The sequence below is a fragment of the Linepithema humile genome, chromosome 2 (genome assembly GCF_040581485.1).
Source record: "Linepithema humile isolate Giens D197 chromosome 2, Lhum_UNIL_v1.0, whole genome shotgun sequence".
NCBI classification, from domain to species: Eukaryota; Metazoa; Arthropoda; class Insecta; order Hymenoptera; family Formicidae; genus Linepithema; species Linepithema humile.
This window is the reverse complement of record NC_090129.1, coordinates 19,905,663-19,933,062: the sequence shown is the minus strand read 5'-3', so window position 1 is coordinate 19,933,062 and position 27,400 is coordinate 19,905,663. Positions and strand designations below refer to the sequence as shown.

The 27,400-nt window shown below is 37.2% G+C and overlaps 1 protein-coding gene across 4 annotated transcripts in view; it reads right to left on the bottom strand.

Annotated features, from left to right (window-relative positions):
- Positions 1-6,819: 6,819 nt before the first annotated feature.
- sim (single-minded) overlaps positions 6,820-27,400 on the bottom strand; it is a 37,455-nt gene continuing 16,874 nt past the window's right edge. For 3 of the 4 annotated variants that reach the window (XM_012378862.2, XM_012378864.2, XM_012378863.2), the window contains 9 exons: positions 18,820-19,125; positions 16,628-16,713; positions 16,366-16,455; positions 15,806-16,027; positions 13,387-13,598; positions 12,294-12,400; positions 10,550-11,035; positions 9,253-10,212; positions 6,820-9,032 (listed from right to left, as the gene is read on the bottom strand). In XM_012378862.2, coding sequence (XP_012234285.1) covers positions 9,497-10,212; positions 10,550-11,035; positions 12,294-12,400; positions 13,387-13,598; positions 15,806-16,027; positions 16,366-16,455; positions 16,628-16,713; positions 18,820-19,125 — 2,225 coding nt within the window. In that variant the 3' untranslated portion in view covers positions 6,820-9,032; positions 9,253-9,496. Of the gene's footprint in view, positions 9,033-9,252; positions 10,213-10,549; positions 11,036-12,293; positions 12,401-13,386; positions 13,599-15,805; positions 16,028-16,365; positions 16,456-16,627; positions 16,714-18,819; positions 19,126-22,154; positions 22,978-27,400 lie in introns of those variants that run through there. The other variant, XM_067348587.1, reaches the window with a different exon arrangement.

Genomic DNA, 27,400 nt, shown 5'->3' with positions numbered 1-27,400 from the left:
CCTTGTCAATCGATAATCGGGGCTATAATTGAAGGCTTCGGTAGTGTGCTGTTACGGAATGTAACTTGTGTTTCATTGAGAAAATATTTCAGTGAATATTAGTAATATTGCTAATTGGTTACAAAATATATATATTAATGCTCATTAGTTTCTCATATTTGCTAATTATAAGATTGTAAGAATATTTTGCTTCAGTGAAAGTATGTTTGGTCATCAAGAACATGCGTCTTCGAGTTTGCGTAATGCATTTCAAAATTTCCGTGGCTAAATACACATTACTGTCGGATCGAATCGTCGGCGACGTATTTCACTAACATAAGTTGTTGCGTGCAAAATGTCTGGTTTTAAAAGCTTTAATATCGTGAAACGTTTCCGTAAAAAATAAATGTCTTCCGTAATCAGTTGTTATAGATTGCGATTGTTGACAGATCATTGCGACACTTTTCTTGTGACACAATTCAATAATACGTAAATAATTGAGGAGTTTAAGCGTAATTTCAGCGGTGTAAAATTTGCAAAAAAAGGAAAATGCAGATATCGCGTATCTGTAATTATTCCAATTAAATACGTATCTATTTACGGCTGTTACTATAAAATCGACATATTGCGTGGTGTAATCTGATCTTTCACCTAACCATAATTGCTCCAGTTAATAGTGCACCTGCACGGCGAAAGGAAAGTAAAAAAAACTTGCATGACGCATATCTGTAACGGAGATAGACATTTTCGCGTTTCCACCGCAAGAATGAAAATATGCATGTTTCGTTTGTGACTCACGTAGCCGACGACGACCGAATCGTTGATAGCGTATCTTTATTGTTCGCGGTTATTTAGCTTATCTTGTTCAATAACGTGGAATGATAATGATGATGATCAAAAGATATCACTTTGATTCGCGTGCAATTTTTGTTTGTAAGTTTGTGGCACACGGAGGTCGTTCAATTATAATTGATTGCACTTTTGGCGCCGTAACATAAAAATAAATTATAATAATACTTTTAGGTGACGTAAGAGCTCTTTCTTTTCGTCGAATCAGACTTTTTTCTCGTAAATTTAAAAAATGCCTTCAAATTATTTTGAAATTTTCCACGAAACTTGGACAAGTCCTCTCTGGTCCACGTTTCGTTTTGCAATGTCTTCATACATTTATTATTAATCCCATCCAGTGGTCATTGTTTAACTTTGAATCCGTCCTCTCCATCCGTGAGCCATTCCTGATCCATTATCGTTGATTGACTTCGAACAGTTGTCAAGATATAATCACTTCCATCGAATCCTTTCTTCGCTCACTTTTGATAGAAGTTCGATCGTCAAGGTTGAAATTGAAAATTGATTTAGGTCCAACCAACTGAATAGACAGACGAACATGATGGCAGATTTTTGTTACACCAATCCCACGATAGTGCCGGGGGAATTGCTTTCTCGTCGTGGGTTTTCCATGTACAGCGGATCTGACAATTTCGATGAGGACTTCGGCAAGAATAGGAATCAATATGGCATTTACCACGAGGCTCGATCGAAGTTCTAACACATCGAGTCCTGGGATGATCTATTCCATATAGCGATTAATTGACTCATTGGCTCGTTACCTATGCCAATCAATCAACCATTGATTAGAGATTAAATTAAGTTAAATTGAATAGAGATTAAATAACTCATATTACCTTATTGTAAGTTATAAATTGATTGATACGATTATTATTAAGATTATTATTCACTTCTTAATATAGTATTTCGTTGTGTAATTTATTACGAAATGTGTGTGCAATCAAGTGTGCTAGTTTAATTTTTCTTACTGACTTCGTGTAAATAGCAGATATATTACTCGTAAATAGTCCTCGAAAGTATTCAGTGTTTTGCTGCGACGTAAAAATTACATTCCAAATTACAGTTTGATAAATAGAAATCAGAATATTATTTTATCAAAGCTAATTTTTAATGCATTAACTTTCGTTTACATATCATATCTTTGAATATTTTTTTTATATAAAATAAATTAATAGATTAAAAACACAAAAGCCTTTGATATATTCATGAATGAGATCATTTGCACACAATTATTAATATTATTAGAAAAATAACATGCATATATGATTACTACTGCTTTATCGGCAACTCGAGCCGCTGACAAAGCAGGAAGTTTTCAGAGAATGTCCAGATGTCTCTATGTACTTTTACGTCGCAGAAAAATTTATATAGTGTTACAAAATTATTGCACTCTTTTTTTTTTATAAGACTAGAAAAAATTCAAAATGCAGAATTCCTTATAATATTTTTCATTAGATAAAGATCAGATAGACTTTACGAAATGTACTAGTCGATTTAGTTTTTGATAGATTTAATGATAAATAACATTTTTTTATTTCTGAAAATCTAGCCGACGCAGATTATAATATAACATAATTGCAATAATTTGCAATACCAAAGATAATTCTGATTGAAATTATCAAATACTGAACTTGTATACTGAAAAATAATTATATATAACACATAAATAAAATTAATATTTTGGTAGAAAATTTTCACTTAGTGTTCACGACATATTTTTAACATAAAACCATAATATAAATAAAAAATTCTAACATATAAGCAAAGAAATATTCTTGAGTAAAATATGTTACAATAAATTTAAAACCAATCAAATTTCTACACAAATTAATTTATTAAATTATAAATAATCTAAAAAATTTTTGAGTTATGAAAAATTATTTATAACATAAGGTATTTAATTATGTGAATAATTGATTATTTTTCAGTATATACATACTGAATATATTATTTCACATTGCGCGTACGTCCATTAGTATTAATTTAAATACATTACACAATATCTTGTCATATCTCTTCGCCTCAGGAAAAAAAGACTAACTTTGTTCTATTCAACTAATTACCACGAAAGATTAGATTACGCGAAATGATATATTATGATATTTCAGTAAAACAATTAAAAGAACTATTTATCATAAATTCCCGTGAATCTTGCATAAATTCCGCTGTCCCGAACTTTATCCAAATATTACAGTCAAAGTCGATCTCTAATTCAACGCAACAGGTGTTCAATATTATTTAAAAAGCTATAAAAGATTGTCATGAACATAAATTCTAGATCTCGATACCAATATTTAAAGATATAGATTTTTCTTTCAACGTCAAGCGTAGCGATACTTCGGTACAACCATCGATACCAAGTATCGACATCTCGCCTCAGTATAGCGACGCAACTTACAATCTCACAAGTGTGATGGAAGTGACGATACTTAGTCGTCGCTTCTGTTCCGGAAGTGGCGGCAAAATCGCATGTGGGAACGGCGGTGGCGGCGGCGGCCGGCGCCGGTGGAGATACGCGCCGGTAGTGTGTAGGCAATGGCACGGGGATAGGCCGTAATTGGTATAAAATCATCGAGCAAACACATCGGACAAGACAGCCCGGGGATTGTGGGCGGCGTTGCGTGCCGTCGTCCTGGTTACCGCGGGGGCGACTCCGCTAAAGCAGCCCCTTCGCTCCCGATTGCGCGCAAGCTCGCCGCCAATACATACAAGTATGTGTCGTGTGTGCATGTCTGTATATACGTACGTATGTCCACCAGCACCTAACACGCCGCCCTTGCCTTTCCTCAACTACACGCCAGATTTACCGCCACCAGTAACACGCCAAGGATCGCCTCTGACCGGCGCGATCTTCGGCGTAATCTATCGGAATAGGTCTTTACGCGAAATTTTTACATTTTTACTCGTGGAATAGAGAATTTATTGATCTTATTTAATAATTACGTAGAGATTAATAATAAAAAAAAATTTAACAAAAGAAAGAAATAAAAATTGAAGTTAAGTATCAAACATAGAGATCGGCTTGCAGCAACGATCGAAATTTTTATTGCGCTTTTAAATATTTTTTTTATATATTTTTTTACTCTATAGTCTTCAATTATTTTTTTTGGATGAAACTTGCTTTCATCTTGTTGAATCATCCAGCATTTGCGCTATATATCCCCACAAATCATCGTAATCCGTGTCTTAATGATAAGTAAATACCACACCCCGCGATACAAATGTTTCTACTGCGCACGCAACCTGTCAAGTGTTTAGTTTAGTTCCAATCCTCTGTACCCTAAATCCGCATTTCCTTAATCGTCCGGGATAATAATCACTTCTGCGGTACCCTAGGTACATATGTTACCCTTCGAAGTGTCACGTACGGCGCGCAACATTAATCCGATATAGTCAGAGAATTCATCGCACATTTTTTGAGAAAATTCAGAAATAATGTCAAAAATAAAAACTCTACGAAGGAATTAATAATAAAAAAGAAACGTTAAGAGCGATAAAAGGTCGCGGGGAGAAGTTTGTAATTACGAAAGTATGGTTCGTGCGCGATGGTTTCCGTTGACTATGCGGCCTCATTACCTTCCTCTGACCGGACTCTTATACCAGTACGTTTTACGGTAGAGTAGGCGCGCAGCGTGGAGACGTATAAAAGTTTAAGCCTTTCAGGTCTCATATTTTTACGAGCGACCCGCGCGAGAAGAAACAAAACCATTCGCTGTGGCACGGCAATTATCCACAGTCTACACTGTTCGCCCAGCCTATTCACAGCCCTCTGCGCGCCGACTTTCAGTATATATTATGCTACTTTCGCGCGCTATAAATAATCGCCGTCTGCATGCAACCGTCCCGCCTTGCGATAACAACGTCACGTGATAAATCTCGAAGTTTCTATTTCTCCCAGTTAGTTTTAAGGGAAGAAGGGGAGAGAGCGACCAAGGTGGTCCTAAAAAAATAAAATCTTAAGGTTAAAATTTTGAGATATTGTTACGTTAGCATATAAAAAAAAGAAACGCGGAATATCTCGTAAGTGTGATGGTATTTCCACTTCATCAACAACTCGCCACATTTATCGGAAAACAATATTATCTCATTCGCGTAATCTTCACAATCATATCGTTGATAACATTCGAGTAATTCTGCGTGATTCCGCCGATAGTTCGCGTCACAATACTCAGAAGCAAGTGAACGGAAGAAAACACTGGTCACGGCATGAGTATAATGAGAAGGTCGAAGGCGGGACAGTCCGCAAGGGGTGCCATTATCGGTCGTGTGCAACGACGTGTTGAGGCTGTACGAAGCCGCGTGTGGCTCGTTAAATCCTTCGGCTGGTGAATGGGACGCGACCACGATTCTGTGAAATTGTGCGATCACTCGTTACTAAAAGATACCACCCGCAGCGTCGACTTACGTCACATGTTCCAAATTTTTCGGGATTTAAAATACCACTTTGCGAATTTTTGAGATCTGAATAATGTGAAATGTTCTAATTAAAGATATTTTAAATTTACATCTGTGGATAAATATAACGATTACAGATATACAGAAAAGCAAATTTTCGTCTCGCAGTGTTATAATAAAATTGTCTTGCGCAGATAGTATATTGATAGTATCTTAAAAAGATAATAATTACATTCGATAATAATTAATTCTATCATATCTACACACAAAAAGATGAAATTTCTGGACGTCTTTTGTAAGTTGACTTTGGAAAAATTAATGACGTGTAAGAAACCGGATCTTTTTACACGCTTGCGTTGATTGAGTGAGAGAAAAATATAAAGAAAAAAGAAAGAGAGAAGCGGCGATTATAAAATGACACGTGCCTCTTCAGAGACGTCAAGGGACCCCCACTGATACGCACGCGACTGCCGAAAGCTAACCAGTGGAGAATCGCGCAAGGTACAATTAATTTATTGTTTGCGCCAGCCGAGTGACAAACGGGGTCGCGCGATAGAAGAGCGGGATCGTTGCCTCATCGGGTTTTGTGGGACGAGGGGTCCCGGCTGGATGCTGTGCGATGCCGGATCGCTTTTATGCGTGATCCCACTCGCACGATCTCGCTCTCAATCTAATCGTGAGAATCTCGCGAAGCCGAATTACCTAAAATGTTCATTATCGCTTCTCAATGTTCTCCAGGCAGAGCTGACGTCAATTGTTCAGCGCCGATCTATTATTTTCTTCTATTATGCAATACGAACTCAATAGAAAATGCAAATCTTGGGTGATATAAACGTAAGAGAATTTACGTAATTCAGTTACTTGAAACGCTTGTTAATGTTGTGCCGTATATTTTTAAACTATACAATATATTTTAATTTTTTAAATCAATATTTGTTTTGGTATTAAGATAATATTATGATAGAAAAATTTCTATTCAACTAACTGCTGAGATTTGGCTTAAATTAAAGATAAGTAAGGATGGGGGATTAGCCAAATTAAAAAATAACAGCTTGAAAAATTTGGTTTTACAGTTTTCTCATCTTTCTTTTGTTTACAAATCAGGAAATCTACCTAACAGTATTTTTCACCTGACAAATCGTGAAAGTTAATACTAATCTAATCTGTAATCTATAGTGCACACTTTCGTGCATTTTTGACCATCTGTCAATTTTAATAGATAAAAAATTGTTCAGGCGCTTGTCTTAAAAGTATTTTAAAATAAATTTGATATAAATTGAAAATAAGTACGATACAAAAAACATTTGTGAAATAACTGAAGAGAATTCAGAGTTTTGGGATTTTTTAATCTAGTTAATCTTGTCTTCTTAATATTTAAGTAATTTCCTTGTCAGAAGCTAATTAAAGAAATATCTATTTCCAATTTATTTAATGATTTTTATAATAATGGTTGAAGAATATTTGTGTAGTCAACGCTTGTTTTGTGATAAAATATTGCTCTCTGCACTGATACATTACATTACATATAAAATTATACTTGTAAAATGCTTTCGAACTGTGAAAAGTAGGAATAAGGCGGGGTAAAAGTACGGTATATTTTTCAGAGGAAAATATGATATATTTTCTTGCGTATAGGTATGCAGTGCGCGCTATACTTTTACAATATTTACAAGACTTAACGCGGACACACTTTGCCGTGATTCTTACTACGAAATCTCATACTTTACATTAATATAAATAAATTGGACCTGCGCTGCGTGTTTGTCGGTTTATACATAGTGGCCTACGACGAATCTTTGTCTATCCATAATAAAATATTTCGCGACAATCAAAATGTACTGATTCCTACGCTACGTATTTATACAACGGTCGTTGTATTTACAACGTTTGCTCTTCTGTTCGTATTGGAGACTCGGACACTTAAATATATATATAAGCGCGAATAAAAATACATTGATACTAAAAATCTTCGATAAAGAGAGAGCGCGTTTTCTTTGGTCGAGTGGCACAAGCACTGTCAGTCTTAGCGGATCGACGTAAGTGCTACTATATACAAACTATGTCAATTAAAGATTGATTCGCGTTGCACGACGCGAAAAAATATTTCTTTTTCTTTTTAAGATTAAAATTATAAGTTTAATGTGCATGATCAAATTATAAAAAAGAATATTCGTGGAATATTTTGTTGCGTCGTGTCATATATAAATCACTCTTTATTCGAACAATTTACACTTCTACGATATTTACATTGCGTTACGTTCAAGAAAAAGACCTCGCACTAATGGTATATATACAGTAATTATACCGATGGTGTCAACAGCATATTTTTAACATTAGAATATTTTGTTCCATGCGTGAAAAATTAAAAACATCAAAAAGACTCTATTTGTTTTGTTTCATTCTTCGCGTATCATTTTTATATCTTCAATACCAATGAGCATAACAAGCATATAAAAATCGAAGTCCTGTTTCGGAATTTCATCGAATTATTTCCATTTTTCTTATGTTTTTAATTTTTCATGTATTATTTTGAAATTTAGATGCTCTAGTATTAATTAATATGCCACCGGATATTCTTCTTGAATTCCTTCTCATAGAGAGTTCTCAGAAAATTTGCGTCCAGCGCGCGTAAAATGTTTCTAATACCTTCTTATGTGATTGACGATGTTTGCAATGATCGCTATTGGTTGTGAAGTATTTAACGGGGTTGTAATACGAGATATGTAATACACGTACGTATACTAGTGCTGTCAGTATAAATCGATTATTTGGGTATTCCGATACCTATCAATTACTCAAATTCACGATTATTAGTCGGATGTCCGAACATCAGTCCAATTTTTCGATATTTAAAATTACCTTTAAAAACATTATTCTATTACTTATGTAATTCAGATCTTTAAGTGTACGAGCATTAAGAAAAAATAAAAATTATTCTAAGAAAAAATAAGAATTATCCTAAGAAAACATATAAAGAAATGAAATAAAAGTAAAAATATTGTTATACTGTAGAAATTATTTAAAAAAACACACGCGCACGTTTGAATGCGTGAAATATATTTTATATTTCTTTACAAATATTAAATTTACTTTTACTTTTAATACTCCAAACACTCGGTTTCCTTGTTATTTCAAAATAAATGTCTAAATGAGGTAATATTTGAAATATCTGAAGTATCCGAATATTGACATCACTATCATATACGTAGGAATTGATAAGTTTATTTATTCGCAGTATTTGTCACGACAAAATCATGTATAAAATCATGAATTATTTTATTATTCAGGCTAATTTTCGATGTGACGATTATTCGACTAGCTTTACTTGCATTTAATTATTGAAAAGTTAATTAAACGTCTGATTAATAGCTAAAGTAGCTATTTTTCCTGTATTGCGATCATCGTAATTGCATTTTCGATTATTGATGTTGAAATCATCAGTATTTGCATATTAATTAATGTAAAACTGATGTAAAAATCATATCGCAATAATCGGAATGGCGTCTAAGTGTTTAATCTCCAAAATTAAATTTATCCATAAAAATAACGATAATCGATGGTTGTATTCATTATTTTTTATATAGCAATTGACAAAGCTGCATATAAAGAATGCTGAAATTAAAACGGTTGCTTTAACTACCGCTGCAGTCGTAGACGTCGCTAATCATCGAAATTCTACTGCGAGATATGATACGAGTAAAAGAAAAACAGGCGCGGCGTAGAATTATGAGCAGGGTCGGTTACATCGTTTCCTTAGTCCACAGATGGAATGCCGTCACTCTGCCCTACCGTAGAACTTTGCGAAGTATCTGAGACGAAAAAAATATATCTTGAAATACCTTCTTATCTCGTTATTATTAGATTGCGGCAAGCTGTCGCGCGGAAATGTATGTATAAATAATTTCATGCTCGTTAGAGGAAGTCTAATATCAAAGTAAAGATTTTTCGTTTTTATAGCATTCATTTATTAGTCAACGATGTATTACTAGTTCACATGGCACCGATATTTTGGCATTGGTTAAGAATTACCTCTGAGAGTCGAGACGCTTTTCTCCTCCGTCTTCCAGAGCCGTTTGTAGGACGCGACGTGAGGACCCGTGCAATTGTAGGACTCGCTGTTCATCTGGTGTCCGATGTATTGCTCCCCGCTGCATTCCGATGTTGCGCAATGGTGCTGCTGATGAGGATGATGGTGATGGTGACGATGATGCCCGCACGCGCTGTCGTTGCAAGCGGCGTCAAAGTGCTACGCGCAGGGCACCTCGAATTGATGTCAGTGAACAAACTGATGATGCGTCTCGTAATGTGCCTGATGATGAAGCGGCGGCGTGCCGCCGCTCACCGGCGCCGTTTGATGCGCGTGTAGTTCCTGGGAAACGGCGTTAGGACTGTACTGCTGCGAGTCGACGATCACGCTGGTGTAGCCAGTCGCCGACGAGGCCTCCAGGTGGTGGTGATGGGGATGTTTGACAGTCGCGTTGCCGTTGCTGTGGTGAGCCCCCTGCGGGTGACCCTGCTGGTTGTAGCTCTCGTGATGCTGAAGCGCCGTGGTGTTGTAACTGTCGTTGTTGTTGAAGCCACAGTTCGGATACATGATGACTCCGCCCGCCTCGTTCAACGACGACGTCGAGTCCGCCGGCACGTGGTGATGATGATGCGACGAGTGGTATCCCGACGGTAGCAAACTCAGGGAGTTTGCTAAATGCGCGTCGAGACCGTCAGTGCTGCCGCAGGAACTCGATGACGTCGAGTAGGGTCGTTTCTGCTGGCCGCTTTGCGGACTGTGTTGCTGCTGCTGCTGCTGCTGCTCGAGCGTGGTCAATGACGTCGTGTGATGCAGCAGATGCTGAGGATGCTGTCGCTTCTGTTGATTGTTCTGCGGACTGTGCTGTTGGATAGTTGTCAGGGATGTGGCGTGGTGCAAAAGGTGATGCTGATGATGCGTCTCTTGTTGCTGTTGCAGGGCGTTGACAGGATCTTGGTGTAAATCTGTAAAGATAGACAGTGACATCAGTTAGAATTGGTCGAAATAGAATCTTTATTTATCGTAGCGATTTCGTTAGAAAAAGCAATCGGCGAAAAATTAGCTATTATATTTGTTAGATCTTTAATCATTCTTTTCTATAGTCCGCGATAAAATTCTCCAAACAATTCCATCTCTGAACTTTATTATTTGTTTTAATTCGTGTAAAAACACAAATTTTCAAGATAGAAGTTTATTGCGAATTCTGTCACGAATATTAGATCTACCAAAATAGATTTTATTATTCATCTTAATTTGCAATTTTACAAAACACGAATCTTCAAGATAAAAATTGACACTCACCACTGTATTGATAGAACAAATCTGGACTGTAATAAGCGCTGTCCTCGTGGGCCGCGCCGTTGACGTTGTGCGACGCATACGGCGACGACGACATGTAATGACTGTGATTTGTCGAACCCGCCATGTATTCAGAATTCGGGTATCCGGAACTATCGGCGAAGTCGCTGTCGGATGGTTCCTTAGTTCTGCCACGGTAAGAAGGCGGGCTCGGGCTGTGATTGTCTAGATCGTTCGCAGCGATCGTAGGAGTCGAGACGGGCGCGCTCGGTGGATTCCCGGGACTCGAACAAGACGATTTCTGCTCGCAGTTCAGAATTAAACCCGTGCTTTCTGTAGCTGTCAATACATAATTAACGGAAACGATACAGTGCGGGCGCGAACTTCTCGAGTTGTGTACGATCGTTACGTACGACTGCATCCACACCCAACCGCCTGTTTTCGTCAGGAACCTGTAGTACCTCGTCGTCACTTGACCTTTGCATAACACTGTCGACAACAAGGCAACAAATGACCATTAAGTTATAGCGAAGATTTAATTATATTATAGAAGCGTGCATAATTCATAAACATTAATTACGTCAATAAATAACAAATCAACGTGAAGTACGAATGTTATCAAACTGATGGATGTACAAAACAAAATCCAATCTAAGCTTATTCTTATTTTTAGTAATGTTGTTTAAACTAGAAATTAAAAACAAGCGGGGAAAAAATATTTGAAAAACAGAATTTTCAATAATTCGCGAAGGATTATGTCTTTTTCGCGCGACTTAGGAAAAATTCCCTCTGGCACTCATGGTGCAACTGGAATCAAGAAAAAATCGAGTAGAACGACACAACGGTGTCGCAATCCGCAGGCGCAGACATTAGCGGCATTATGTCAGGCTCTCCCTTCGAGTCGCGCTCGTGAAACTGCGAGTCTGTTCAAACAGTGATAGCAGTAACAGCCTCCTACCTCGCTCTCACCTCTCGCTAAACCTCCCTCACTTCTACTCTCTCTCCCTCTTATACTCTTCTCTCGTTGTCATCCTCTCTCTTTCTCTTTCGCGCTCATAGACGCGCACACATACACCCGGCAGCCGCCTCTTTTCGTCGACGCGCTGTGGCAGCATTGTTCAATCAATAATGTACACCCTAGGTGTACCACGTGTGCCCATACTTAGAATAAGCGCGCGCGACGGCGCACCGTGAGAGGAAAAATGGGAAAGAGTGAAAATACATTGTAGCTTGTCCGCGCGCGCGAGAAACACTGGGCAAGATCAAAGGATATTTCGTAAGGGCGACGTGAGAGCGACGCCGAGTTAAGCAGCGTCAGCTGCTTTCGGTTTGCGAAGAGCCTATCCGGACGTCGAGCACCACGTCGACGTCGTTTGAGAAAAACCTCGGACCGGTCGGCGCGCCTGTCGAGACGCGGAAAATATCGAGGAAAATATTTTCGCACGTTTGTTTCCCGAGATTATTGTTATTCTTTTAGATTTGCAATACGATTGATTTTCGCGGGGGTAAACGGTTGACGTTTGGTCAAGGAAAATACGAATGATGAAAATATATCCACGAGAAACAGAGATTGCGGGGCTGCGAGACGCGTGTATTGCGCAAGAGAGAGCCTTTTGATTCTGTCAGCGAATACTTTCGGTAGAAGAATTGTCAATACAAAACGGTGCGGGATTGTTAATATAAACGGAATTGTGTTGGCAATACTACTTTGCAATTTTATCGAGTAACACGTGGAGAAAACACTCACGAACACGATGAGCGTGTCGCAACTGCAGAACGTCGCATCCGTGCACGTAGTGGTACAAGGTCTTCTCAATGAGATCCGGCGGGTCATATCCTGTTAATTGGGCAACTCTGTAACATACGAGACACACGGATATAATACCTTTTTCTCTGCTTTGCAGATTTATTTTCTCTATTTAACGTTGCAATTCCAGTATTTAAGAAAATCATAAAAAAGTTTTATCTTTATCACATTTTCTCGCGAAAGAATGTTCGAAGTGCATTTTAATTAAACTTTGTTTGATATAATTCCAAATTATTTTTATTTAATTTCGCGCAAACAGCACTAGTTGCGCGGAGCTCTGTTTAAAAGAGAGCTGTCAGCCTAAAAAGTTGCAAGAATAGATTCGCAGTAAGGACAGATTCGGATTTGTTTTCGCCGGGATTTACAGTGCGAGCGTCGCGAGTTTGCACAATCCGCGCGAGCCGATTTCAATCGGCGTATGTATAAAATTTCATCGCGCGCTTCTATCCGCGCTATATTTATACTGCGTCACGTGTTCGTTCCCAGTGAGAGAGCGTGTGTAACGCGGCTCGTCGGGTCCGGTGGTGGATATTTATTTGCCGCGGATAAAAAGGAAAAAAAAAAAGAGAGGATACGCGGCAGCGCGGTAACACGAAACTGATTTTAATGGCCATACCCCTCCCCCCCCCCGTCCCTCGCTCGAGGATACCGCGCGGACCCTCCATCGAAATATTAATGGCGCAATACGACACCCAACTATAATTACATTGGAAATAAATAATCCACTGTGTCCCGGTGCTCGAGTCTACGCTGCTCTTTTCCTCCTCTCGCAACGCGAGTAGAACTGGTCTTGCAAAAAAAAGCTTTGTTCAAGAATTTTTTGTATTATAGACATATATAATATTAACATCGCGCGCCTTATTCATGTCCATGTATTGCATACATAACTTTTATTACAGATTTTAACTATCATTAGTGAATTGATTATAAATTTTCTGCGCTTCTTTGCGTGAGAAAATGTGAAAGTAACTTTTACTTTACTTTTTAGTTAATCATGAAAAAAATATTCCGACGAGTATTGATAAAATCTTACCGAGCGTCGAGAAATATTAGCTTGAGATCGAGCGATGCCCGGAACATGAACATATTGTGGTGCAATTTGATTTCGGTTATAGAACTCGTCGGCAGCGAATGGCCGACCGCCAATAGACCAACATTACGTATACAACGACTAACACCATCCTCGTATTCGGATCCAATGGGCGTCTCCACGATGCATTTTAAATAACCGGAACAGTGTATGACCTGAAACAAATCAAAACGTGTGACATATGTTTCTCAAAGTTCTGCAAATATTTATAGCTTCGGTTTGCCCAATTAACTGAACACATTATCACAATAATGTGTTTTCATATAATTCTCCGTTTCCTCGAGAAATTACTTCACTTTTGCACAAATATTTTTATAAGATACCATAGAACTGGCGCATAAAAATAAATACATAGCATTCCTTTTATCACAAATTTTTAATTGGAAAACTGAATACACTCATTACGCTTGAATATCACGATTAAAGATACTCTGAAAAAGAAAGCGACTGGATGAATAGAACTTAAAACTACACAATTTTAAGTAAATATCTGGAAAGGATACATTCTCCTTATTTTACTCGTTATTTTACTCCTTACTTCTTTTACTACTGCTCGTTAGCTTTTATTTTTGAAGTCTCATCCCCATTTCAATGAATTCTCATGGCATGTAACACGTTGTCGTATGCGTGCATACTTGCAGTTTGAGATGCATATGAGCGTTCGCGATATTATTCCTTGGCCGAGCGTAAGTGCGACACTCGAGTGATTCCCTTCGCGCGTCGCGGTTCAAGTGTGCGAATACTCTCGCACGACAACGGCAAATTAACAATTCCTGCTTAATTGAATGGTCGATGACGCGGAAAAAAAGCCTCGCTGAAACGTCACGCTCCCGTCTCGAGTGCCAGGCGAATTTGTGAAGCAAATAGGCTCCTTATTATGCCCGCGTTGCATAAATCACCTCGTATGCAATTCCGGTGCATCTGTTCGCGCGGTAGCGCGTGAGGGACTCGAAGGGAAAGGCACAATTTGACACGAGGGCGGTCGGCCATCCTTGATCTCATCCCGGTAGCGAATGTACGCGTGCGTCGTCAAAACAAAGCTATCGAGCATAGATAGAACATACTTATTGTTAATACCGTAAGTCCTCATTAAATGCTGAGATTAGAGCGCGATTTTAGAGTGAAGAATGATAGAATTATATCGATTGCAAACTAAGCAACTGCGAAAGGAATACAAGTACTGAAATCTAATTTTGAATAAGTAGTAAATTTCAGTATAATCGAAAAAGAAGTTACACTGACACAGTCCAGTTTTGAAAAGCTCGTTGAAATGAATTAAAATCTTAAATAACCAAAGTGCACAACCGTGTTCTTGAATTAATTGTTTCAAAGTGTGCACTAAAAAATAATCGAATAAGTTGCGCGATCAGGATCGAGGTTACTTTAATGAAACTTGATATTTATTTATTTAAGACGACAGACTCTGACGGCAGGCACGAACTTCACGGTATCGTTAATTCGAGCATTTCCGTTTCGTGAGTGTACAAAAGAAAAGTCAACCTTCGGTCTTTGTGCGTCTATAAATGACGTGAGGATAAGCTCGTCCCTGCATTTCTCGGCTCGTAGGGGTTGCATTCATGGCTTTGCTCAACGTTTGTTGGGGATCTGCGATTTTGTCGAGGGCGGTTATCATGACACTGTGGCCTGAACGAGCTATTTGCCAAACATTTTCCTTCCCAAGGGGTCTTTCTTAGTTAACAAGTGCAAAGTATTCGACAGGTCTCGCCTTTCTCCCTCCTCGTCCTTTACCAGGGTCCGTTATTGGCTGAGCATATGTCGAAAGTTTGACCGGAGGGAGAAATAATTCGAACAGTTTTCTCCGATTTCGGAAAATTAAGGCCTTATTCATAAATCGAGATCAGTGTCGATTTACGGGTTTTCGCATTTGCGCGGCGAATTGTGTAAGTCTGATTAATAGAATGTGTAATATGTCGACCGAAATCAATTCGGCAATGCTTTTTTGCACGTACTTTTTATATCTGAGGGGACACGTGGTTGAAGATTGTGTAATATTTTTTTCAATTATATTTTTTTACCCATCCGAGACTAAAAATAGTGAATAGTTTTTTTAATCAACACGCAATAATCACAGATTTACGAACAATGTTAATTATAAAATTTATTCAATTAATTGATTTTGAAGTCACAAAATAATAAGTTGTTTGTGCTACGTTATTTAAACACTTGTTATTAAACACTAAAGCCTTATAAATAATTCAAAATTGTTTAAATTTTATCTGAATGCCATAAATCCCGGGCAAATTAAGAATGTTACAATCATAAATCGGAACACTGCCGTAAATCTTTTGTTTTGGGACAAAAATCATCCGGAATTATATAAATTTCTCTTATTTTTGTTTACCTTATATCCTTCTGTGACGAGACCCGCGTTTCTCTTCGCCAGGATGCACTTCATTCTGAGGAGAAAGGCACGTTCCAACTCGATCTCGCCTCGGGAATTCGGCGGCGGAAATGTAAAACCGGCAAGATCCGTCGGGTTCTGCGGAAGATTCAGCACGGAAACCATCTCGTTGCGATCATCCGGATAAATGTACTCGTATATGCTATTCCCCGTTAATTCCACCTGCACACGTGAACAATTTTCGTCAGTAGTTTCCTGGATTAACGCGAACTTTCATTTTGTGGCGTGGTGATGTAACATGCGCGATACATAATAATGTGACATACACATCGCATAATGCAACTCAGCGCGAGAAAATTAGATTAAGAGTGCATGCATGAGATTTTTATCGCTTATTTTATTAACATCGTTTATATTTATTTTTTGATATTTTCTAAACATTATGTATTTATACGAAAAAAATAGTCGAATTGTACAAAAGAGATTGCTGAATTAATTTTTCTTAGAGTTACCGAAATGGCATTGTTACTTAATTTTATAAATGAGGGGATATCTCCCACCTGGGACAAACCTAAGTGCACGCTAGCTGTCTCGCTTATGTACATAATTTTCCCATCGGGCGCCACGACGAATATAAATCCATCCAGTGTCTGTAGTCAGAAATAATCGCTTATCATAATTTTAATTCATTATTCGCACATGAAATTAGCAAATAAAATAAGCATGCAAATTAAAAGCAAGAGCAAAAAATTGTTGGGTGAATGCTAGAGACGTGTTTACTTTGCTTATAAATCGGTAAAAATATGAATGATAATCACTCACTTGTAAAAGATGAGAGCCCAGTTCCTTGATGGCGGTCTCGAGAGGATTGGTAGGTGGTGGTGCGGCGCCCCATTCATCTCCAAGACCTGGAAAATTGATTCGCTATTTTCCAGTTTGATATCGAGAGTGAGCATACGCCTACTCGAAAGTGCGTTTGTTTCAGAAAAAAATATATCAATTATTTTATCCAACGCTCAGGATTTATCCCTCAATAAATAATTTTAAAAAATGGAAACTTATTTAAAATTTTTTTAAATCTACATTTTAAGATTTAAGAACATTGTAAGACTGTTAGAATTTTCTTAAATTATTGGGAGAATTAAGACTTTTGATAAATTATTGGGATTTTGCAAATAAAATACTTAAGTTTCGCGCGCGTATAAATTTATCTTTGAAATTTCTCAATATTTATTCCAACAAACGTATCACGAGCAAGATAAAAGAACGAGCTTGATATTATGGTCTCTTCTTTGTCCACTATCTGATAGTACATGTGTAGCGACGTTTCATGCACAATGTGTAACTAAATCTACGACTACCGTGTTCCGTGTCTGTGCATTAATTATGACGCACACACGACAGAAACGTTTTCTGTTATCGCGCAAGATTTTGCGGGAAATAGCTTGATCCAGTCGCCTTCTTGCTGACAGATTCATTCTATCCTTCTTAAGTATTCTCTTAGGCAAATTAATCATCAATAAAAAATAGACAGACTAGAAGGAATGCTTTGCTGAATATTATTTTTCGCACAAAAATACTTCCGATAAAAATCCGACTTTGATTCATACAACATTTATCTTTTACAAATATTAATTGATTTATCGATATTCAGTTAATTTGATAACAAATTATTTTTGTTTATATTCGGGGAAATTTCGAAGGAACTTTCAAAATCAAAAATCTTACGCCACGTGCTAAGTTCATTTTTCATGCGACATTTCAAACCCGCCAGACTCTTTCTGGAGTATGTTTTTCTTTCGAGTTTGATTATCGAGGCTGATATGTTTCTTGGAGGAATCGGGGCGTTTCGACAGACGACACGTGTCAGATTTTACGATGACTGACGATCGATATACAATAGTGCACGTTTGACAGACAGCTCGATCCGATCTGAAGAAAAAGCAACTGTGAATTCAAAATCCTTTGCTATCGCTGTGTTGCATCGAGGATTTATAAATCTGAATCTGATATAGCGGAGCATAAATATTAAAAAATGAATTTTATGAATTTGGGCAAGATTTGCCACAGACATCGATGTTCTCTTTGAAGATCGTTATTTAAAAAATCGCCGTCACATAATTACACGAAAAATTGAAAATAGCGCTGCAACGCGTGCCATTTAACAGCGATCCACTTCTAACAATTGTTTTCGGTCGTAAAGGGTTAATTCCGCGGTAATAATCGTGAGTGATTGTCTTCTTGAAGTATTTCACGCTTTTCGATAGAGCGCACGAGAATCTCTAAAAATGTCGCCGTAAGGACGCCGCGTCTCTTTTTCCCGAGAATAAAGACGGAACGATCGTTCTAGAGGGATGCAGCCACTTGAAATTCAATTCGCCGATGCCGTAAGAGGGAGAATCGAAGAAGGGGGGTAGCCATTGTAACACTATAACGGCCCCCATGCTTTGCTTACAAAGCGCCGGGGACTAACAATGCATTAAGTGCGCAATCACATCCATCTCATCCGATACTATTTGCCCTTTGCGTAAGAGTCCGGTGGCTGAATTCAGAAACACCAGCCCTCACCAGTCGATGAAAAAAAAGGACGCAAATTAATACGCCTCTACTAACGTGATTATTGCGGTTATACACGAATAGCATAATCATTTAGTGAATTCAAATTGAACTTAATTTATGTTGATAAGTCGACAAATTGACGTTAATTTCGTTTATCCTTCTTTAGTTAGTTTTGCGACAAAACCTGTTATAATAATTTAAGAAGGCAATTATCTTAATTTTACCTTATAAAATAAAAACAACTGAAAAATTAGAAACATTTTATTATAGTATTTTGTAATTCAGATAGTGGACTAATATTCGTGACATGAATATTGAAGAATTATCAATAGCGATAGTTATTGATTTTCAAAATTCCCTTAACATAATAAACTATAAAGTTTATTTAATATTAATTACTGTACGAAGCTCGGTTATATAAAAAAATAAAAATGGTGAGACTAAGGCGTGTTTACCGTGTGGAAAGACGGCTCTCATCTTGAGATAGCTGGTGGTCAGTCTGATGATACTGGCCTTGTCTAGTTGCGTAGTAATGGCAGCCGGTAGCGGCAGTAGCTTTGCTAGCTCTAGAAACTCCTGATTCTCCTTAACGCGGCGCGATCGCGCTGCGTTCTTGCTTTTCTCTTTCATTACGACTTCCTGCGGACCACTGGATATGCTTCTCGTGCCGATCGAATTCTTGCTATTGTGATGATGATTGTGGGGGTGTTGCGAACTCAGATTCAATGTGGAAGGGTATGTGTCTGAGGAAGCGCTGTTACCTGCAAAGAGATCAAAAATGTGAATTAGTCGCACTAGCACGAGCTTTTCTCATCTCTTTATTTAGATCGATTAAAAATTTATTTATTGTATTTTTTATTTGATTATTAATTTTATATGGTATTCTTTTGTACAACTTTTAGCAACTTGAAATGAACTTTCTACTAAAAATTGACAAAAGACGCTTGCAATACGTCGGCATTATCGCGTGCGCACACGTACGGCGTTCTACGGATACAATTTAATACGGCATCAAACGGCATTAGGGGTGGCAGAGCTAAGCATACGCGATCTATGCGCGTGCATGCAAAACCGATGCAGCAATAACGTGAATCGCAATTGTGTTGCACAAGAGGCAGCGTAAAATAGCCGCGCTATCAGCGTGCCAGGCTGAATTAACTTAACTCCGTTACGCCTGACACGGCTGACTGCATGAGTTCGAGTTCCACACGAGCCGTAATCACGATTCCTCGTCATCGTTAATGTCGCCAACGTAACACCCGATATTCTAGAAATGTTGATAATCGGTTGGAAAATATAGCTGTTTGCCAGTTCTGTCCTCGCTTGAGACGGCATTGCATACGCAAAAGTATACCCCAAAGCCATCGTATTTTTCTCGCAGCTCTGAAACGCTTCCTGAACTCGCCATTTATATTTTGTGTTAATAAATATTGATAATTATTAAATACCAGGGAAAAATTTTATATTTTTCTATCGCGACAGACACTAATAAAATTTACATTATCCGCAAATATCCGCACACTGTAAATATTTGTTATTCTTGAAATGACACGCGGATAATACTTTTATATCTGATGTTGTCGGCATACCGTGCAGTATCGTGAAAATTTTACACAATTTTTTTACGCTTCGTACTAGATAACCGAACAGGTCGTTGGCCTCGTGGGGATCGGAATTTTGCAAGCGCAATTATTTGTCTTGCGATATTGGCGGTCGTGACTTTATTTCGAAATCACGTTCGCAGCTTCCAAGCCGAATTACATTTTTTCCGCACTATTCCGCGAATTAAATAGAACCGTCTCCATGGACATATCGCGTACAATCCATAAAACCGGGACTACGAATTTTTTTTTTAATTTTCTATAACTTTGCGGACGCGTGACGAATTTCGAAAGTATAAACCGGCGAAAAATTTGCAATCGAGAGGCTTGTATCAACAGAACAACGTGAGGAATAGCTGTGCAATTCGAATTTTACTGCCTCGACACCAATCGCAAAAGCTTTCATATTTTATTTAAAAATGTATATGCCGACAAAAAGCGCAATCAAATTCAATTAAAATATTTCGTACTTGAAATAAATTTCTCGAGTGCTCTCTACACGCGCGATACGAAGCGGTCGATACGAAAAGGATTTTGACCGTCGTCGTTCGCGTCGTTCGCGGATGATACGGCGCGAATGCTGCGTAACGACGACGTCGTCGTTCCTCGTTATAAGAAACGAAAGCAAAGAGAGCAAACCGTCATTAAAGCGCCAGTGAGAGAGCAACCTAACGACGTAGCTACCTCTCGGATTCTCTCGGATGGAAATTTGCTTGAATAATGTATTTTTTTTTTACCGCTCCACCTTCGCATTCGGTAGCTATTCCAACCGACGCACTCTGTCTCGATTTAGGTATTTTCAGATATTTTTTTATATATTTTATCGAATACGTAAAATGTGCTATATATCTACTAAAAAAATCATCTCTTCACTATCTCTTCTCTTTACTGAAAATCTCTTCTCTGAAAAATTTATGAAATAAAAATAAAGGCGTCTGAATATTGGTATGTACAAACTTTTTTAGTTTGTTATAAGAACTTGTTTTTTCAAATAACAATTCACTGAAATAATTCTTTAACACACAAACTGTACATTTCATGATTGTTTCGACCATCTTTGTTTTCGAGAGCGATATTTCAAATAAAATTTTATTTAACGTAAATTGATATTTTGAACTGAACACACAGTAGTATATACGTTTTCACAGTTTGTAATTTATAAATGTCACGCAAATGAACTATTTGTCAATTTCTAACACTTTGTTACATCCGCTTAATTGCAGGAATTATTTGATATTGTGATATTGAGATATTGTAAATTATTAAATAATTTTTATTTAAGCATAAAAAATCTTTTATATATATAAAAAAATAATTAAGTTTTCCGACTAATATGTACAACAAAGTAAAATTCACTTTTTACATTAACTGACGCAATATCAACCGTGGGATAGGCAGAAGGCAAAAGAAAATGGCGACCGAAATCAAGAGAAAGCGTGCAATATAATATTGTGACGAATTGGCACGTGTATTGTTATCCTACTTGGAAGTGTTACTTCCGGAATAATATGCATAACATGGAATCGAATACCACCCATTTCTGCATTCGTGGAAACGCGCGCTTAAACATCATTTGTGCTCGTAACGCTGAGATTGGGAAAAGTGCAGGCCCGTGATAGGCCGTCGAGAATGGGCACGTCCGAGGAAAAGTAATTGTGCACACCGAGAATAAGTTGCTTCCTTATTGGCTGGTGCCGGTGCAGCACTCCCACATTGCAATCATATAATGTTCGAGAATTATTGAGAAGAAAATTAGAGGTGGCGGTTAGCCAAAGACGCCATTTTGCACACGTGGAACAACGTGGAGCAACTAATTTAAAATAGCGATGATGATAATTATTCGATTACATTACATTTGCTATTAATAATTTAAAAAATCTTCATTAAAATGTGAAATACCGAACAGAACAATTTTACAAGTCTAATTTAACTCTTGATTGATTTACCTTCTGCTGATTTTTGTATTCATATTTTCGCGTAAAAATTTAACAGTGCCACGAAGAGAAAAATCAGCGCTAATTGGCATTATTTAAGCAGCGCAATATTCGGATAATTTAATAATCAAGTTTAATAATCAAGTATCTGAAATTTGTTACATGTGGTTACTAAAACATAATAATTATTCGGAAATAATAATTCACAGGAGAAATCGAATATTTATAGATATTAACGGAATCCGAAGTTAATACCTAAATTAATTAGTTTCTTATTTTGCTTGTTTTTAATTCTCCAACTTCGGGTATCGCGCCTTGAGATCGGTCGGCCTCCGTGATTTTCCATCGGCGCCATATTGCACGCGTTCTACCTATAGTAGCTATCCGTTGTCCAATATTTTGCACGCGATCTTTTGCACGTGTCGCCGACCACATCAAAACTACTTAATCAACACTTTTGAACACGTATACGTTAAGAATATACACTATGGCGATCAACTACTATCGCCGATCGATCCTCAACGCACGGTTTGTGCGCAAATCCTCGATCGAGAATGCACCGATCGATAACCACACCTCGTTGCAATCCACTAGAAATGCGCTGCTCCGCTATTCTTTCACAAAGAAATTTAATTTGGTATTCGCGATACGATTTGTTTCGAACAAAATAAAAAAAACAACGATATATGGTGACTTGTATGTCGCACGTTGAATTCTCGACTAACATGCATTCGTTTTGAAAGGATTCATTCGCTCTTGCCTGCTATTACTCTGCAACCAATGTCTTCTCTCAGCTATACCTACCTCCGCTCCTTGCTCATCTCAACCAACAGCTGTTTCCCGATGGGGTAGGTAAGCTGAGAGAGGTACCACCCTTATTTTAAGCTCCACCCTTGAGTAGCGGGGTCAGCACGAGGGTACCGACGGTGTGTACGCATGTTCTTTGTGTGCGTTCCCTCGACTTTCCCGAGAGTGAGTCGGAAACCGAAGATGACGGGAGAGCTCGCGCGCATCGAATTTACGATAGAAATTGTTATTGGAAATTATTTGCGCGTTGTTGTTTACACGTCTGTGACACGTGAAAAATTTTATTTTATTTGGTTTCCAATTGAATGAATAATATAAAGCAAACTTTTGAAAAGGGATGCGATATCTCAATATCTCAATATCTACATTAAAAACTGCATCGACGGATATGAAGAAAAATCCAATAATGCTATATATTGATGAAGCATTTTTATATTATTAAAACAATACAGTAAGGTATTTTATTATTATTGTATTTTTTATATTTTTTAAATTTATATTTATCGGCATATTTGAATTCTTTTTTCTATCTTTATTTTTATATAAAATACGTGATATCATCTTGATAAACATGTCTTTTACCACTGGTCTTAGTTAATGACACGATTTTGCATCATCACACGTTTATATCCTAATGCCATAAGCTTGCGCAAATGCAAGCAAATCGGACAATCTACCACAGCGTAACTCAACTACCACCGTGTGTTTCTGCAGTGCGAAGAGATTTTATATTAAGTTTAGCTCTCATATTAGATTTTATGTCAAATTTTTATGTGCCATTCTTATATCAAACGCCATTCATATCAATCTTAATTAATTTTAATTTTTACAATTTCAACAAGTTAACAATTTTTATCCAACATTAACTAAATTAACTAAATATTTATAAGAAAATCAAGAAGCACATAACACTTGTTCGGAGGTAGTGCAAGGTACCGTAAGGTGATTTTATAGTAGTGCAGATGTTTTGCACGTGAAAGTTACAGATGTTTAGAAGTTTTAAAGACGATTTGGCTTTACGAATTGACCATAGCAAGTAAATCGGAATATTATGTATTAATTTTATAATTATAAAGAGGAGAAAGGAAAAAAATAGTTTTAAACTTACTTTTCAAAATTAGATTCATACAAAATAAAAAATGAAAGCAAGAAAGTCTGCGTGTCTTCTCCAACGAGATTTTCGAATATGTTTGGAAACTAACTTTTTAGAAAATTCTCTAAAGAACACACAGGTTTTTTCGCGTATGAATTAAAAAAAAAATCTAAGCTTTTTTAAGAAAGATTTTAATCTTAATATTGGGATTTCTCGAGCATTAATATTAAGATAAATGAGAAATCAAAATGATAGAACACAGTATATGAAAATACAGTAGCGGTACAATAAAACCTGTTTGTCGATTCATTTTTATAGAATTTATGTCATCACACATGGTTTCACTTAGGCATGCCAATAAATAATCTCAATAGACCTAAAACAATGAGAACGAAAAAATAAAAGACCATTTGTACCATATGGTCAATTTGTAAAGCCAAGTCGTCTTTAAAACTCCTAGTAACATCTGTAACTTCCACGTGCAAAACATCTGCTCTACTACAAAATCACCTTACTGTACCTTGCACTACCCTGCGAACAAGTGTTTCGCAGCGTGCAATTTTAATATAATTTATATTTAATTCTAACATTTAGAAATTTTATGAAACGTTTTGTTCTAAAAAAAAAAACTATAAAATATTGAAATAAATATTTGGGTAATCAAAAATTTGATTATTATTCTTTATTATTCGTTATTATTCTTTACGTAGAAGACATTAAGCAATTAAAGTACTGTTGATTTACACATTGTGGTGCAATTTTCATAACGCACTCATAAAGAATGACTGCAATTTCTGATTCGTTAATTAGCACTTTTTTTCCGATAACGTTCGAAGTCTGCTCGTTATTCTTCGTCTATCAAAAACGCGATCCATTCGCGCGGATGTTCACAGTTATTACATACCATTACGACTATAATCGATATCCGCGATATAGTAAGTAAGCGTGACGAGGGAGGATGAGGGAGGCAATCCAATTTGCGGCCACTGGTATCTGTCCCTGTCGTCCAATTAACGGATCTTTCTTCTAATCTCATGGATTCACCTGGCCCGCCGGGGGAATCGCCGACCTTTTTGCTCCGATAAAAAAGAAACGGAAGAGGGACGACGCGGAAAGAATGACGTGCAATTATCTAGGTACGTCGATCGTACGATATACGAGTCGAAAGTGTCGAATTGCCGTGAATTGCGGGGCGCGAAATGGTATTACGTTCGATAACGATTATCAATACTGTTGTATATGTCAGAATAGGCAGAATATTTTGCACGAAGAGATAAAAAAGATTGAGAGAAGATGATAAGGTTACCTATAATTGTTTTCCAGGGAATTCAATATATTTTCTTTAAACATTTACGCAAAATATATACATTAGTTTGTGAACAAATAACAACTTGCAATTTTTTTTGAGTGCATTATAAAAATTGCTATACAATATTTTGTTTTATCATCTTGTGTATTGCAAATTGCGCGATAAAATCTATATAGAATGCTTATGCTTGATCACTTCACATATTTCAAATCTCTCGCAAGACACTAAAATTACGATCGGAAGGAAATTCGACCGTAAATCTTATGAAAATATTAGCACAGTAGGTCGTCGGAGAAGACTCGCGGCGTGTGACTTATTATTTTTATCTCGGCATTCTTCTTTTGCGCGAGGAGAGAAGTAAATCGCAGCGACGACGTAGCCGGCGGGGCGCATTATGTAGATCGCGCACGGTGGCGTAACCGTGTCGTCGGAGAAATTGCCGAAGGTTCTTCGGCGCGCGGGGATGGAGATCAGCGCGGCGCGAGTATATGCGGATGCGTCCTCCCGGTAGTTTTCGCGCAAATACGCGAGATATCTGTGTACGCGCGCGAAACAGACAGCGCGGTAGAGATAATATTTGCCGGGATTTGCACGCGTGCCGGCCGGCCCGGCCGTTATTTTCGTATCGTAATGCCGCCGTGTGCGACCTCCCCTCGCACGCGGAACGAGGTCCACGTATCCGTGAGAAATGACACATTTGCACGCGTATGATTTCGCGACGCACGCGTCTCCATTGTGTTTGTATGCCAGAGTAAATAGGTGTTATACTCCGCCGTTGGAAGCGCCGGTGTTATCCGAATTAGAGAGACTACGTGCTTGCACTCGCTGCTATTATCCGGCGCTCTGTAAATTCACATTGCGACGCATATTTGATTGTTCTCCGTATTCTACGTTTTCACCTCCCCCCTAAATTGTTCGTATTTTTCATCCTTTATTTTCATAATGGGAATGCGTTCAAGCGGACATAGTAACAATTAATCGAATAACAATGAATTATTAATGGCATCATGACCGAAAGAATATTACGATATTACTTTATACTTGCTAAATTATCGGATTTTCTTTTCATTTGCGTATAAAGAACATTTAACCGTCATTAAATTTTCCTTACTCTTTTTGCAAAAATATATTTTATTCTTTTCAATTGATAAAAAAATGTGTCTTTTTAGTTTTTAGAAACAAAACTTGAATCAAATTATGTGGTTGATTTTATCATTTTGTTCGACTGTTTTCTCTTTCGACCATTTTGTTTAACTACACCTGTCTTTGTGTTTGCCTCTTTTAAACAGTTTCACTATTCTATCTTTGAAGAACTTTTCATTTTTTTCGTCAACAAATTGCTTTATTTATGTATAAGAAAAAAAACATTTTTGATCTATTTAATATTTAATTTAATTTATAATCTTTTATTTCTGTTAATTCGTTAAATTTTTCGATTATCGCCGTTCTTTCGCTGTTAGCTTCGTATTTTCCTTCATCTATAATCAAATCCGACAAAAAGACAAGGTATTAAATTTTCTTTACTTTCGCAAACATGTTCTTTCTATTTAATTAAATTTATTTTATTTCTGTTTTATTCAAACCAAAATAACACAACAAATTTTGATATATCTTTGAACAGCTGAAGTTATACTTGTGTAATTTTTTCCGAAAAATTTTTTTTTTATTTGCTTAAATGGTCATTATCATCATAAAGCAACAATGCATCCCTTTTCTCACTTTTCACTCAAAGAAAAACCGATTGGTTCGCATTTGAAACGGTAACAGCTATGTAAAGCTGATATTTATGACATGAATGCACCTTTCTTGCTTTAAAATGTGCGACATCACGTACGTGAACTGTCAAAAGAGGTGATAAATTAAATTTGCTACTCACGGTCAGTAGTTTTATTGTTTTTCTTCCTCGAATAAACCTGCAATTGTAAAAACTGTAAAAGTAAAAGCAACGCCGACACCAGGTGGGAAATCTCGAGGAACCTAAGAATTTTAAACCCCATAGAAATTGCCGAACATCTTTTACATCTGTATTCTTGTGCTCACGTACAGAAAGTTTAGTTCGGTTAGTTCAGACTGAAACCTAAGACTAATGATTTGATTTACATCATTTTTAATTACTTACATCTGGACACCAGTTTTTTAAGGATACCTGTTTTTCGAACACTTGTTTCCAAATTTTTTTGAGAAAAATTAACTCACTCAAGTGAAGATGAAAATGTTTAATTGTATAATAGATCTTGACGTGTTATTTTCACTGTTATATCAAATGCATACGGAAAGAACACTTTTGTTGAA